The sequence below is a fragment of the Prionailurus bengalensis genome, chromosome A2 (genome assembly GCF_016509475.1).
Source record: "Prionailurus bengalensis isolate Pbe53 chromosome A2, Fcat_Pben_1.1_paternal_pri, whole genome shotgun sequence".
NCBI classification, from domain to species: domain Eukaryota; kingdom Metazoa; phylum Chordata; class Mammalia; order Carnivora; family Felidae; genus Prionailurus; species Prionailurus bengalensis.
Window position 1 is genome coordinate 22,290,143 of NC_057348.1, and position 13,958 is coordinate 22,304,100.

Sequence of the window (13,958 nt, forward strand, 5' to 3'; positions counted from 1 at the left end):
AATGCCACCTGAGTTGGAACGGATGTCTGGTCGGTGCTCTGTCCAGGAGCTGCAGGCTGCTTCTGCTTCTCTGAGGAACACGGAGCGTGCCGCTTCACTGGGCTCTGCCCCTGCACGTATGCCCCTGCTGGGGACGTGAGGGTAGATGTCCTAGCACCTCTCCAGCGACTGTGGTGGTGAGGTGGCTGCCTGCTCCGGCTGGAGGAAGGATCTGAGATGACAGGGTGTGTCTGTTTTTCACGACTCATAAAGCCATCAAAAGAGCACAGATCATGTTTTTGCCTTTCCAGAAGTTCTTCATGAAATTTTTATTAAACCTGTTGGCACTCAGGACACACCAAAAATTCTCTGGAAAAAAAAAAAGATTTCCAAATTTAACATTTGAAAATGTAGGAAGTGGTGTTTTATGTGTACTTGTTTTTCCAGATGGTTCATTTATTTTCATTGAAAAAGATCAGCACAAGTCAAAACCACAGAACTGTCTGGAAGCAATTGAGAAAAATAGAAATACCTTGGAAATGACTGGTTCTCTTATGTGTAACACGATGAAATGAAAAGTTCAGTGAGCAAACATGTTCTTTCAGATTTAGTCGTTATAGCTTAATCTGATCTCAGAGTAACCACGACAACCTTTTCCCCCTCAAAGAGCACATGACAGGGCAGCTTGCTTACAGTGTGTGTTGTAAGGACAAGCAGGTGCTGTGGCTTTGCACGTGCACGACTGGCCAGTGAAGCTCTCCGAACTCCTACATCATTGTTGTGGCTTCCTTGCCTAATGAGGTTTTCACTAAATGACTTGTGTTCCCAGATGCTCTTGAGAACAGTTTTAAACTATATTTCTTTCTTTTCTTCTTTGTAATGTGATGGAGTTCTGCATCACACTGTCCCAGAGGTGGACGGGGAGAAATGGGGACCTAAGTCTTGTGTGAGGACTTTTCAGCCCATATTTATTCACTGTGCTAGTGGAGGACATCCATGTCTCTCATCAGCCCCCACTGGGCTTTGGGGAGATGGGTCAGAGGCTCTGGGTCCTGATGTTTCCCATGCTGGTTGGCAACTGGGGCCTAGTGATTTTTTAAGAACTCTGAATTTTTTAGAAATGCCAGGGAAGGTGTGACTGTTTACACTTACTTGGGAATTGTCTCATTCCTTCTATAGAGAATTCAAACTGTTCTATAAGACATGATTTTGCGTTTGTTCGTGAATATATATTTATTTGTTGGGAGGTAAATGTGTATTTCAAAAGGGAGTGCCTCAGGCATTCATGGAGTTCTTAACCATCCATGCTCTGATAATATTTGTCAGAATCCTGGACCATCAAGTGGGAAAGAACCCTACAGATCATTTGATCTCTGTGCATCATCTTTTAGACAAAGAAGCCGAGGGCTATGGAGGGGTAGCAACTCGTGCAGATTCTCATAGCCAGTGGGTGGCCAAAAGGGAGCAGACACACTTTCTTCCTGTTCCTGGCTTAGTGTTCTTCCCATTCCATCCCACTCTCTCCTTAACTGGAGTCCCATGAGCTCTACTGTACACACTGATTATGTACAAAGGAGTCCAATGTCAGGAAAGTCTACATGTTCACATAAAGATAAACCTCATTATCTCATAAATTTGGCCAATCTGAAATACAGTAGTTACAATGAACAAACACGTTCATGAAACATACAGCTCACTACCATAGAATTCAGAAGCACTAACTGCCAGATGATTTTGAATGGACCATCCATGTCTTAAAAAAAAAAAAATCCCTCCAAACGAAAAAACAAACCCCTGTCCAAGTAGATAAGAGCAGATACTTCTTTTTATCTATTGCTGACAGAAGGTGAAAATATTAAAATGTTATTAATCATTTGTTTTTCTAAAACCATTTGAACATTTAACTATCTGAAGATAATACCTAGGATTTAGGTTGTAATATGGGTATTGGAAAGATAGGCTCTTCTTGAGTGAAATCTTCTCGGTTTACCCTCCCCATCTCATCCCTCACATCTCTCCGTGGATTTCCAATCATGGTTAACTTTTGTTATTATCGCTAATGAATATTCTTCTCTTCACTTGGTGTGTTCTGATTTCTGTCTTACTTGCTTCTAGCATCTTGGCATCTTACACTCTTTTGTTCTTTGAATATGTGTAGGGAGCTGTGCTCCTGGGCAGGGGTTGGGGGAGGGGGGGGGAAGAACCCAGATGCTAAACACAGTAATTAGGAAGCCTGGCTGCAGTGTGGGTTCTGGTTTCCTGCCCAGCATCCACCCTCAGTCTCCAGCTTCTGCCCACCCCTCCTGACCTGAGTACTGCTCCACAAACCCTCCTTCCACAGTCTGTCTTGTCGTGTGTTGTGGCTCTGAGCATTGCTGTATACAGGGCTTCCTGGTACTTCTGTCGCCCCATCTCTCAGGTCCATGTAGCAGTGGCAGCACACTTCCCTCTTAAGGTTAGGCCCGCCATCAAACATCCTGGGTCTAAGGGGGCTCTTGCCCCTCTCCCTCCCTCCTTCAATCCAGGAGAGCCTCCTTTTTGACATTCTTGTTTTTGTTCAGGCGCACAGGTCTGCCTTAAGACCCTGCCTCCATGGTTACCTTCTCCTCCTCTCAAACTCAGCTGCTAGATTCATCATGATCCTCAGGCTGTCCTGCCTGGAGAGCCCAGCACTCCCCAACAACTTCTCTGCTGGCCTCACCTCCCGCTGCCTTGTTCCTCTTTCTCAAGAGTCTGCCTTTGCTGATGGAGAAAAGTCTGGCTCTGTAACCCAAGTTTAAAACCCAGAGCTACCTAGCTGCAATCTGCTTTTTCTTTCCTGATCTTCTCTCCAACGTTTGACCACCAACCAAGACTCACTGGCCTGGCCCACGTTGCCTGGCTCACCTGCCATGCTTCTGATGCTCTTCCCTCTGTCTGGAGCAGCCCCTCTCCCAGGCCCACCTGTGGAAATCCATCCTCTTCCACCCTTGGGCCCTAGCAAGAGAGGCGCTGCTACCCAGTCCTCTGTCTTATCCCCATTCAGAAGTGATGTCTTTCTTTTTTTTTCTTAAGTTTATTTATTTACTTTAAAAGAGAGAGAGTGTGAGCAGGGGAGGAGCAGAGAGAGAGGGAGAGAGAAAGTCCCAAGCAGGGTCCATGCTGTCTGTGCAGAGCCCTATGCAGGGCTCAATCTCATGAACTGTGGGGCCAAGACCTGAGCAGAAATCAAGAGGTGGATACTTAACCAACTGAGCCACCCAGGTGCCCCTAATATTAATTTAATGTTAAATATCTCTTTGAATTTTATTACTGTGTGTCATATATGGAGCAGGCACCATTAGGAATTATATATATATATATATATATATATATATATATATATACATACATACATACACATATACATATATAAAACCATCCATCCATCCATCTCCTTAAAGAATCTCCCTGGCTCACAAACTTCTTTCTCTCTCTTGCAGGTTTACAAGTTGTCCTGAACTCCATTATAAAAGCCATGGTTCCCCTCCTTCACATAGCCCTTTTGGTATTATTTGTAATCATAATCTATGCTATTATAGGATTGGAACTTTTTATTGGAAAAATGCACAAAACATGTTTTTTTGCTGACTCAGGTGAGTAATGAAAAATGGTAGCTAGCCTAGCTTTAAAAAATTTAATTTTCCTCCCAATAGCTTACATGGTTTGGGGAAAATCTAAAACAAAATGGCGGGGGGGAGCCAAATATACCAGTAAATGTACTGAGCCAGTTCTTAGTGTGAATTGTGTTCAGAATAAATGAGGATTTAATCTCCTTTTCTACCCTGATTTCTTATGTAATGTGTCCTGGCAAACCAGATGAGGTACCCCCAAAACTAGAACATGAGAGGCATCACTAGTATTGTTCTCTGTAGGCTTAAGAAAGGTTCTATAGAGTCAGGACAGAGGAGGGAGCAATGGATTCTGAGTACCTAAGTGTCATATGCCACAGAAGAGGGAGTCTTTGAAGTGGACCTTGAGGGTCAAGTGGGAGTCTGAGACAGCACCGGTGGGAGGCAGGTGTTCTAGGCTCTGACAAGGGCACTCAGCTTCCACCAGCTCTGGGCTTCCTGGTGTTGGTGTCTTGAGTGGTGAAGCCTGTGTGCTCTGTTTGCAGATGTCATAGCTGAAGAGGACCCAGCGCCGTGTGCGTTCTCAGGGAATGGACGCCAGTGTGCCGCCAATGGCACGGAGTGTAGGAGTGGCTGGGTTGGCCCAAATGGGGGCATCACCAACTTCGATAACTTTGCCTTTGCCATGCTCACCGTGTTTCAGTGCATCACCATGGAGGGCTGGACAGATGTGCTCTACTGGGTAAGCAGCTGGAGGATAGTGTGTGGAGTGTTCTTTCTTTGGATAAGAGTGCTTCATTTGTTAGCACCATTGGAGACTTAGCTGAAAAAGAAACCCTGGAAGTCAGTTCTTTGGGAAGGGAAGCAGACCCTCTCCTCACTCAGCGAGACTCATTCTCTTTCCTCCTCAGGTATTTCATTTCCATTCCAGAAAGATGCTGTGTAGTATTGGCTGCCTCACTCCCCAGTGCTGTTTGGTGTGCCTTCGAGTCCTTGTTTTGAGGTCACTCCCTAGATCAAGGCTATTGTGATTTAAACTCTTAGAGAGCCAGGGGCTATTGTCCAAGAGGCCCCTGGACTTCCACAGGCTTGGTCTTTTTTTACGTAAAGGTGGGCTGCTCTACCAGATCCTAACAAAAGATAGGGAGTATAACTTGGATCCCTTTCATGCTTCCCATGAACTTAGTGCAGCCTTAAGGCCAAAATGGATTTTCCTTATTTTATACTGTTTCCCTCTTGCCCTTTCAGCATTACCATAAATTAGCCCAGCACAGCCCCTACCTCTCTCTTCCTTTCTCTTTGGAGCTATAGAACTCTGGCAGAGAGGGTTGGAAAGGCATGTCAAACTTCCAGGGCTGGTGGACCCATCCAACCTGCCATGAAAACAGACTGATGCCCTTTCTCTGGCTAAGGTCTTGCTCTTTGTTCCTGACAGAGCCAGAAGGCTTTGCTATAAATGAAGAGCAATAGTATTTTAACTGCTATTTCTCAGAGCTGAGTTTGTTTATTTATTTAGTAGAATTTGAAAAAGCTCACAGAAGTTTAGAAATTATTTTCCATGGCACAGATTGCTGGGAAAAACCAGCTGATGTGCAGATTTTGAGCCTAAACCCAAGTTCAAATGAGATTAATCAGGATTCCAATAATTATTGGTTAAAAGGCAGTTAGTAATAAAGTACTTTCTTGAATGGGCAGTCTTTAGTTAGAAGGCCTACAGATTGAGAATTAACTTTGGCAGTATCTACATTGTAGATACTCTATAGGGCTTCATATTCCTTTATAACTTCAGAGAACACAGCACACAATGGTTTTAAATAGGTTTTGCTTCCCTTCACCAATGAACACCATGCTTACAGGGTTGTAGAAATCTCTATATATTCAATGTTATGCAAAGAAGGTATATTTTTATCTTCTTCTCCAAAGCGTGAGTCCAGTTTAGTAAAAAGTTTTAAGCATCACTAACATGTTGTATCTTGTTTCTCTTTTCCCTTCCTTTTTCTTATTGTCCTAGGAAAGAGAGAATGTGCATGTGTGTGTGTGTGCGCACGCGTGTGTGTGGGCATGCATGTTTATATATTCATAAGATAATGTCTTTCATGAAGAGGAAGAAGGAGGGAAATTATATTGGATGAGCCAAGATCATGGCCAAGGCAAGGGGACCTTCAAATTAGGTAAAGGGTTCATTGTCAGTGTTAACTTCTGAGTTGCAAATCCTAATTAGATTAGTTGAGATCTCAATCCTGGTTTTGCCTTGAAGTTTCTGATAAATAGAAAACGCTTCATCCAAATAGGCCAAACTCTGATCCTCCCCATCCCTGCAAATGGTACAGGAAACAACATCTTGATTTAAAAAAAAAATCTGTGACTGTTCTCAGCTCTGTTGTCCTCTCTGTTGTCAGAGTGAATTGTCCAATGTGCCTGATCCAATGTGCCTTGACTAATGCACAATTTCATACCGTATTTTACATTTTTGCACATGGACTCTTGACAGTTTTCCTGTCGTCTAGCAAGTGAAAACTCTTTAAAGTGTGATTAAAGGAGAGAAAACTCCATACACCCCAAAACAAAAGTATCCATTGCTTTTGGAGCGCCTAGGATTGCATAATTATTATCTCTATCATTAATATGACAGAGTTAATAATTTGACAATGTAATAATTATATTCTCTGTGAATTACAGGGCATCTTTATTCTGATGGAGGAGCTCAAGTAATTTACCAACATTATCCCAGTCTGTATCCCTTTGTAGAAAGTCTGGATTTTGAAGACCAAGCAGTGGTATACAGAGAGGCCACTGAACATACAGGACCCAGGGTCCTATAGCAAGTGGTTGTTGTTTTGATCCAGGGGTTTGTAGATCCAGGGGTCTGTAAGGGGCCAGATAGTAAGTATATTTGGCCTTGTGGACCATTATATCCCTGTCACAACCACTCAATTCTGCCTTCTGCCTATGCCACGCAGAAGCAGCCGTAGATAACATGTAAATGAATGGGTGTGGCTCTGTTCCATTAAAATTTTATTTGTGGACACTGAACTTTGAGTTTTATATAACATTCATGAGTCATGAGACAGTCTTTTGATTTTTACCCCCCAACTATTTAAAAATGAAAAATCTATTTTTAGCTCAAGCGTTGTGCAAAAGCACGTGGTGGGCTGGGTTTGGCCCACACGTCATAGTTTGGTGACCCTGCTCTAGACTGGAACCCAGCACTCTTTCCTTGGTATTCCCTACTGTCAGAGGTTTGTGAACCATTGTAGAACACTAGGGGGCAGCTAAGTCATCTCCCATACAGTTCACTAAGGTCTCTGAAACACATCAGGTTTAATTATTCATTGATTATATTTATTAACTCATCAGAGAGATAAGCAAGAGCCAAAGCACTAAGCCTTCTTAATATTGAATGGACCACGGTCAGGTGGAAAATACACAGCTGTGTTCCAGCACAGAACATCCTTGACCAGCACGGTGCCTGGCACAGAGCAGGTGCTCAACAAATGCTAGTTCCTCTTGCCTCTCATTGTACACTCCCATCACCTCAGTGTGGAAAGGCCATGTTTAAATATCGGTTTTTATGAACAACTAGGGTGGAAAGGGAACATCTCGAGAGATAACTAGGGAGATTAGATTATACATATTGATTGCAAGAAAATTTCTCAACCCTTCAGGTGTTTGTATATAGTGGGCACAATCTTTGCCAGGGATTATTTTGCATCTTGTCAAGTTTATATTCAGGCAGTGTTCTCAAGCTCATTGATGCCTTAATTCTCAAGAATTTCTGGAAAAGGGCTGGCAGGGTCTTGAGAAATTTACAGGTGGGTCCAATATACAGGAAAACATACTTAGAGAACTGTTTGGATGTGTGGGAGTGGGATCATCAGTTTCTGGTGGAAAAAAAGTTCTTGTGGAGCTCTTTTATAAAGTGAGTTCCATAAGCATAATTAAGCTGCCATCTGATCCACACGTATTTGTTGTCTACGGAGGCAGCAGGGTGTAGGTCAAGGGAAGAGCATGAAGGCTGGGTAGGGCTGGGTGTATGGCCTTGGGTAGGTCACCAGAACTCTCTGGGCTTTAGTTTTCTTATCTGCAAGATGCACAGTTAGAATACATTCTTTAAAGACATGTCTTTAAAGGTAGGAAATTGAAATAGTGTTGGTTTCAGGAGAGAGCTACTCATGTATTAATCATTTACAGCCTCCTGCCTTAGTGCCAGGCTCTTTCCTCAATGAACACACCTCTGGAGGTGCTGGCTGCCAGACTCGAATGGGAAGTCCACATGGTCACGCTGACAGTCTACTTCCTTCAAGACGCCTGGGAAATTCATCCCTCATTGGCCAAGGGCTTGCCTTTCTGTGCCTCTCTCTTATTCCCTACTCAGAGGAGTCCCAACCAGTATACCAAGTTCCCAGTAGTGTTTTCAACAGTTAGAAAAAAACCAAAAAGCCTTAGGTTGGTCTTTAATTGAAGACATGAATGTACATTTCAGGCTTTGAAATGAGGGGGGAAAAGGAAACTAAATAGAATGTTATTTTCTAGGCACCAGGTGATACTACCTGATGGCTTTGATACAAATCTTTCAAAAATGAATCTAAATTGAAATGCTTCAGCTCATGCTGAGTTTTTCATTGTTGATAAAGACCACACAGACAAAATCCCAAGCAGAGTCTTTATTTTCATTTGGGTATTTTTCAGAATAGCTTACCAGTTCTGACTTGTCCCATGTATATGATAGGGTCTGAAGAATACTAGCCTCTGAAAAGAGACTTGGGTTGAGAAGGTTTTGTTTGGAGAAAGACTGGCCTTTAGATACTCAGTTTCATTTCTCTTCCCACCTTCTGGAGATTTAGACAGTTTTCTGTGGCCTTTGCTGTGGCCTTCTCCCCAGCCCACAGCTGTCACTCCAGATGATATTTCTGATCCAAGCAAATGTGACTCTGTCCAACACCTACACCTAAGAAATTAAAAGCTTCCTTAATTAAAAAAAAAAAGTGCCGTCCCAAGTGGAGCAGACTGCTGTTCCTAGCATTCCCTGGAACAGCAGACTGGGGCCTGAACGAGGACTGGTAGAGCATTTGACTTGGCCACTGACTTTGCCAGCGCTATGCGGGACTGAGGTCTCCTGTTGGGAGTCCTGGACTTTGCACATCCTTCCCTCACCCCATGGGCATGCCCTCCCCTGTCATCTGCACTGCTCCTGCAGAGAGGAAACAGGCCCAGAGAGGTCTCCATGGAAGGCCCTGACTCCAGGCTGGGCTCTGGCCACTACACTGGACAGCCTGGTTCTTCTCTTCCACACACCGAGTTTTTAAATAAGTTTAGTGGTGGTGTTGCTTTGGAAGAATTACCCTGTGCCTTCCTGCTGAAATTAGTTTATCCAGCTTAATTAGATCAACAATTGCAGCCACGGCCCTGGTTCATTCATTACTCTAATTGCCGGTGTAAGATGTGCAGAGCGATACGAGTTCTATTAAGCACATCAATTTTCATGTGGCCAAACAGGTGTTTCATAAGGGATTTAATGTCCTCTCCCTAGACTTCGGCAACAGATGTTATGTCATTTTTTTTTTTTATGTTCTCTTTTCCTGTTTGGCTTCTGCGTGAGGCAAACATAGTGAAATACATGCGCCTCATTCTGTAAAGCTAAAATCTGGAGCCAAATAATGTGGAAGAAAGCACATGCTTAAAAGCCTAAGGGGCTTTCACCTGTGAGGCAAGAACGGTCACTCTTCCCGACTACATATAGTTCTACTGGCCAAAGATTCTGGGTGTTCCAGCAAATTCAGGCAGAGGGGTCATTCATTCCGTCCCTGGACTGGTCCTTAACACCTCCTTCCTCGGAGAAGTGTTTGCCTAATGTAACACTGACCTGTGCTGCTGGCAAGTTCCATCTAGCCGTGAACCTTGAAGCACCTCTTTGCTCCTGCATGAAGGCTGCTCATGACCAAACCTCCCCTGTGACAGTCTGCCCCGGGGGCCAAGACTGACTGTGATGCTTGAGCTTGTTCCAGTAGTAGCAGCACAGGGTTCCTTTGGACCAGCTTTCTCTCACCTGGTGTCAGTCAGCTCACAGCTGGAGCCAGCTCTCCCAGGTGGCTCATCTAGGTCAAGGCTAGATGGGGGGGGCGGGGGGGGGGGGGATAAGGGCTTCTTTCCTTCTCCTGGGTCTGTCCTCAGGTGCAGTTGGGAAACATCTCATTCCCAAAAGCACTCTTGAATGTGTGTCAGCTAGTTGACTTCTGAGCACTTTGCATTAATTTGGCCCTGCTTGCACTCACTGATGGCAGATAATCTAGATTTCAGATGGGTTAGGTTTCTTTGGATTGGTTAGCTTCCAATGGAAATGTATTATTTTAGGTGTTTTTTTAAAGAACTTACCGAGTTAAATGTTGCAAGTTTGTCTCTATTAAGACTTTTCCACCATTACAAAATGTAAAAGCAAGACGTTCTAACAACTTGGGTAGGGTAGAAAATACTTTCCAGATAAGCACGAGCTTTGTCCTCTACCAAGATCTATTTGGAAAGTCCATGATCAAGACTGTTTCCAGTGAGAAAGAGCCAGATTCTAGCTGATTTCCCTGCCTGTGTCAAAGTGTGCTGTTATTTGCCCCCAAACTTTGATGACTCTTTGTGTGTGTGCGCATGTGTGTGCGTGTGTGTGGGGAATATATAGTGAATGTGACTTGGCTACTGTTGTCTCTTATTCAAATCTAAATGTTTAATTCAATGCATAGAATGCTGTCTCTAATGTGACCCTCGCTCTTTATTAGATTCTCTTATTAACCTGCTCCTATGAGACTATCTTATTTCTTGCAGATGAATGATGCTATGGGATTTGAATTGCCCTGGGTGTATTTTGTCAGTCTCGTCATCTTTGGGTCATTTTTCGTACTAAATCTTGTACTTGGTGTATTGAGCGGGTAAGCCACACCTCTTTCATCTTGAAAGCAGAGTCCTAAGGATGGTTGCCAAGACCACACAGGTTTTGCTAGATGGGGGCGGCCGGGTAGGTGCCAAACACATTCTGTGTCCTCTGAGATGCTTTCTCTTCTGCTGAGGCTTCCCAAACCAGGATGCTTCCTGGAACCTCACCAGCCTTTATGAAAGAAAGCTATGGAATGGTTATTGACCAGAAATTAATCAGCATTGTTGCTTGGGATTTAAATAGATTCCATTGCCTGCCCTTTGTCTGTCCTAAAATGAGATACACTTATAATTGCTTTATTGGTCTGGATCCAAATATGCAGATTAATTGGTACAAAACAGTAGCTAAATGAACTGGTCCTGGCTGACTTTTGGTGGGCCATATTTGTAGATTTCAGCAGCACAACTTGTCCTTACCTGAAAATACAAGATAGAGGGAGTCTTCACTCAAAGCCCTGAGTGGTCTGGTCTGGCAGCTCTTCCTGGGGCTCCGCTCTTTAGTAAATGGATAACTGATAACTGATCTCCTTACATTTTACAGGTAAATGATGCAATAGGATGGGAATGGCCATGGGTGTATTTTGTTAGTCTGATCATCCTTGGCTCATTTTTCGTCCTTAACCTGGTTCTTGGTGTCCTTAGTGGGTAAGCAGTCAGATCCATGTTGCACACTCTGCTGGTGCCACGTGTGGGGCAGCTCTACATGTCCCCCCAGCTGCTCCCCGCAGCTTCTCTGCATGTGTGTGGACTCTGACGTGCCTTCTGTGTGTTGCTTTTGGATTGAACCGTGATTCTCTCTGCCTGTATCTTGTCTGTGAGGTTCTGTGTTTCTGATGCTTGCCAAACATTATTAATTTAATGAAAACAGTTCCCTGAAGCCAGGTGCATTAGTACGTCCATGTGCAGACGTGGATTGCAAGTGAGTAAAAGGAGTCCCAGCCTTGGTCTCCCCCAGGAAAGGCCCTTTGTCTTTCGTGGCTTTATTCCCATTTAGTACATAACCTGGTATTTTTGAGTCACCCATGGTGTGGCTTGAATATTTCCAGGGTGTTTCAGATTTTATTGAGTAGGAGGAATAAACCTAGATTCGCACATAAACCCTGAACAATTTCAAAAATCTTACATCCTTCAAGTCATTTATTTGCTTGGTTGTCTGCTACTGTCACTATGAGAACTATCCCTCTAATTCATGATTGGTCTTAACTTGTGAAATCTTTAATGCAGAGTAATGACCAGCTTTTACAAATACACTTCCTATGGGGCTTATAGTCCCTACCACTCGGTCACCATTTTTGAAATTTCAGTTTGCTGCCCCCACTTAATGGATGACTTCCCATGGAGAGGAGTCTCTGTAGAGAGTGGAGGCTGGCTCTGGAAGGGGATCCTGGTATTCCTGGGCTCTGCCCTGCCCATACTTGGAGATGCTGTCCGAAGCCCCTCGGGTGACTCTGTATCCTCCCCACCCACAGACACCCAGAAAGGGGAGCACCCCTAGAAGGGAGAAGGGGCTGTTTGGGCTCTCCCAGAAGCTGCTTCTGAACATAACTGCTGCTGGGGGCCGGGGGTGCCCATCTCCCTCCGGAAGAGCCTTTGTTACCCACTGCACTCACACATCCTCAGGAAATACTTGAGTTGGTACACTTGATCCCACGTGAGTGTATCCTCACCTGTTTTATCTTCTTCTTCCCAAGCCTGTGTCTCGGGTGGGGGGCGGGGGGTATGATGCCTTTGTGGAATGCTGAGTCCCTGAGGAATCCTGTGTTGCATCTCTCTGAACACTGCCTTTTCCAGAGCAGGGCTCACAGCTTGTCCTTCACCTCTGCTTCCTTTCCTCATCTACCCTCTAAACTGCCCTGCCTGTCTTCAGGGGATAATATATGTGGTCAGTTTTACACCATGGATGCACACTGTGGCGGGAGGACCCCCTCAAGAGATGGCCCGGTGAGGGGAGTGGGGACTGGGTTGGGTTGAGGGTATGACAGCATCATCCACTCCCAGCAAAGCTTCCTTCTGTCTACCGATGAATGTCCCTGCAAGCCCTTGTTTTAAAGTTTGAACACTTTAAAAGTGCTTTCATCCTGATGAGTCTCTGTGGACTCAGGTTAGCATTGGGCTTAGAAGGGTGGAATTTATCCCTGGAGAAACAGCACAGCTCTGGTTTTGCATCAGGAACAGCCCACACAGGGTTAACAGCAACTCCGTGCTGCAGTCCTTGGCGCCCCACATCTCCCAAGTTCAACCAAACTGACTGAGGCCATGGAAACGACTAATTTTAACAGTGCCAGTGACATGCCTTATCTCTGAGCTTCCCGGAGCAGGAACCATCGCCCAGCTGTGATGAAGCAGCTCAAAACGGGGCGGGGGGGGGGGGGGGCGGGGGAGGAAAAGATGAGAGGAGGGGCTCCTTATTATAATGGTGGGCATTAAATGTTGACCCCTATGGAGGATAAAAACAGTACACGCTCATGGAACAACCAGGTTACTGGGATATATTCTAGGGAAAACAATAAGTAATTTTAAAACATTTTTGTATCGAAGCAAAGCTACATCCCTTCTGAAGGAGAATGCAATGGCATGTCAATTTTTAAAATCCAAGACTTCCCAGTGATTTCCACAGTCCCTTCCTGCTGTTCCCCAGCTCCTAAGGGCCGCACGCTGAGGGGTCTCCAGCATGAGGCCACTCTGGAAGGTAGTGTGGAGAGGTACTCGGTGTAAAGTGAGAACCGAGGCTGCAGGGCAGAGCCCTGCTCCCGAGTTTGCCTAGCATTTCCTGCTGAGCCAGAGGCTAGGCAAGCCAGGTGTCTAAGACACAGAGGCTCTGGGCTCAGGCTTCCGTTGTCTGGTGGGCAGACTGTCGTCAAGCAGCGCAGGATGGCAGAGCTGGAGCAGGGGTGTAGACCAAGGGGCTGTGAAGACTGCATGTCCGTGAACTGGCTCTTGAAAGGCGATAAGGCGTCTGCAGGGGAAGACCGATGATGACGGACATGCTTCCACCTCCCCAACAATTCCCCACTCCTCTGCCCAGCGACTCCCCCTTGACTGGTCCCCAAAGCAACAAAATCAAAAATCAAAAAATCAAAAGAAGTCATTCGTATGCATTTTCTTGTGAAATTTTTAAAAATTTGCTTCAACCTTAGATTTCTTCACAATTTTTTTTTTTTTTAGGAAACGCTAATGGGATCACAAAACCAAAGGGATGTAAATATTAAATTTTTTTTTTTTTTTTAATTTTTTTTTCAACGTTTTTTATTTATTTTTGGGACAGAGAGAGACAGAGCATGAACGGGGGAGGGGCAGAGAGAGAGGGAGACACAGAATCGGAAACAGGCTCCAGGCTCTGAGCCATCAGTCCAGAGCCTGACGCGGGGCTCGAACTCACGAACCGCAAGATCGTGACCTGGCTGAAGTCGGACGCTTAACCGACTGCGCCACCCAGGCGCCCCTAAATTTTTTTTTTCAACGTTTATTTAT

The 13,958-nt window shown here is 44.8% G+C and overlaps 1 protein-coding gene across 7 annotated transcripts in view; it reads left to right on the forward strand.

Moving 5' to 3' along the window:
- Positions 1-13,958, forward strand: part of CACNA1D (calcium voltage-gated channel subunit alpha1 D) — a 304,424-nt gene that overhangs the window by 156,702 nt on the left and 133,764 nt on the right. For 6 of the 7 annotated variants that reach the window (XM_043587647.1, XM_043587641.1, XM_043587643.1 and 3 more), the window contains exons 6-8: positions 3,441-3,593; positions 4,115-4,311; positions 10,380-10,483. In XM_043587647.1, coding sequence (XP_043443582.1) covers positions 3,441-3,593; positions 4,115-4,311; positions 10,380-10,483 — 454 coding nt within the window. Of the gene's footprint in view, positions 1-3,440; positions 3,594-4,114; positions 4,312-10,379; positions 10,484-11,028; positions 11,133-13,958 lie in introns of all 7 variants that reach the window. The other variant, XM_043587648.1, reaches the window with a different exon arrangement.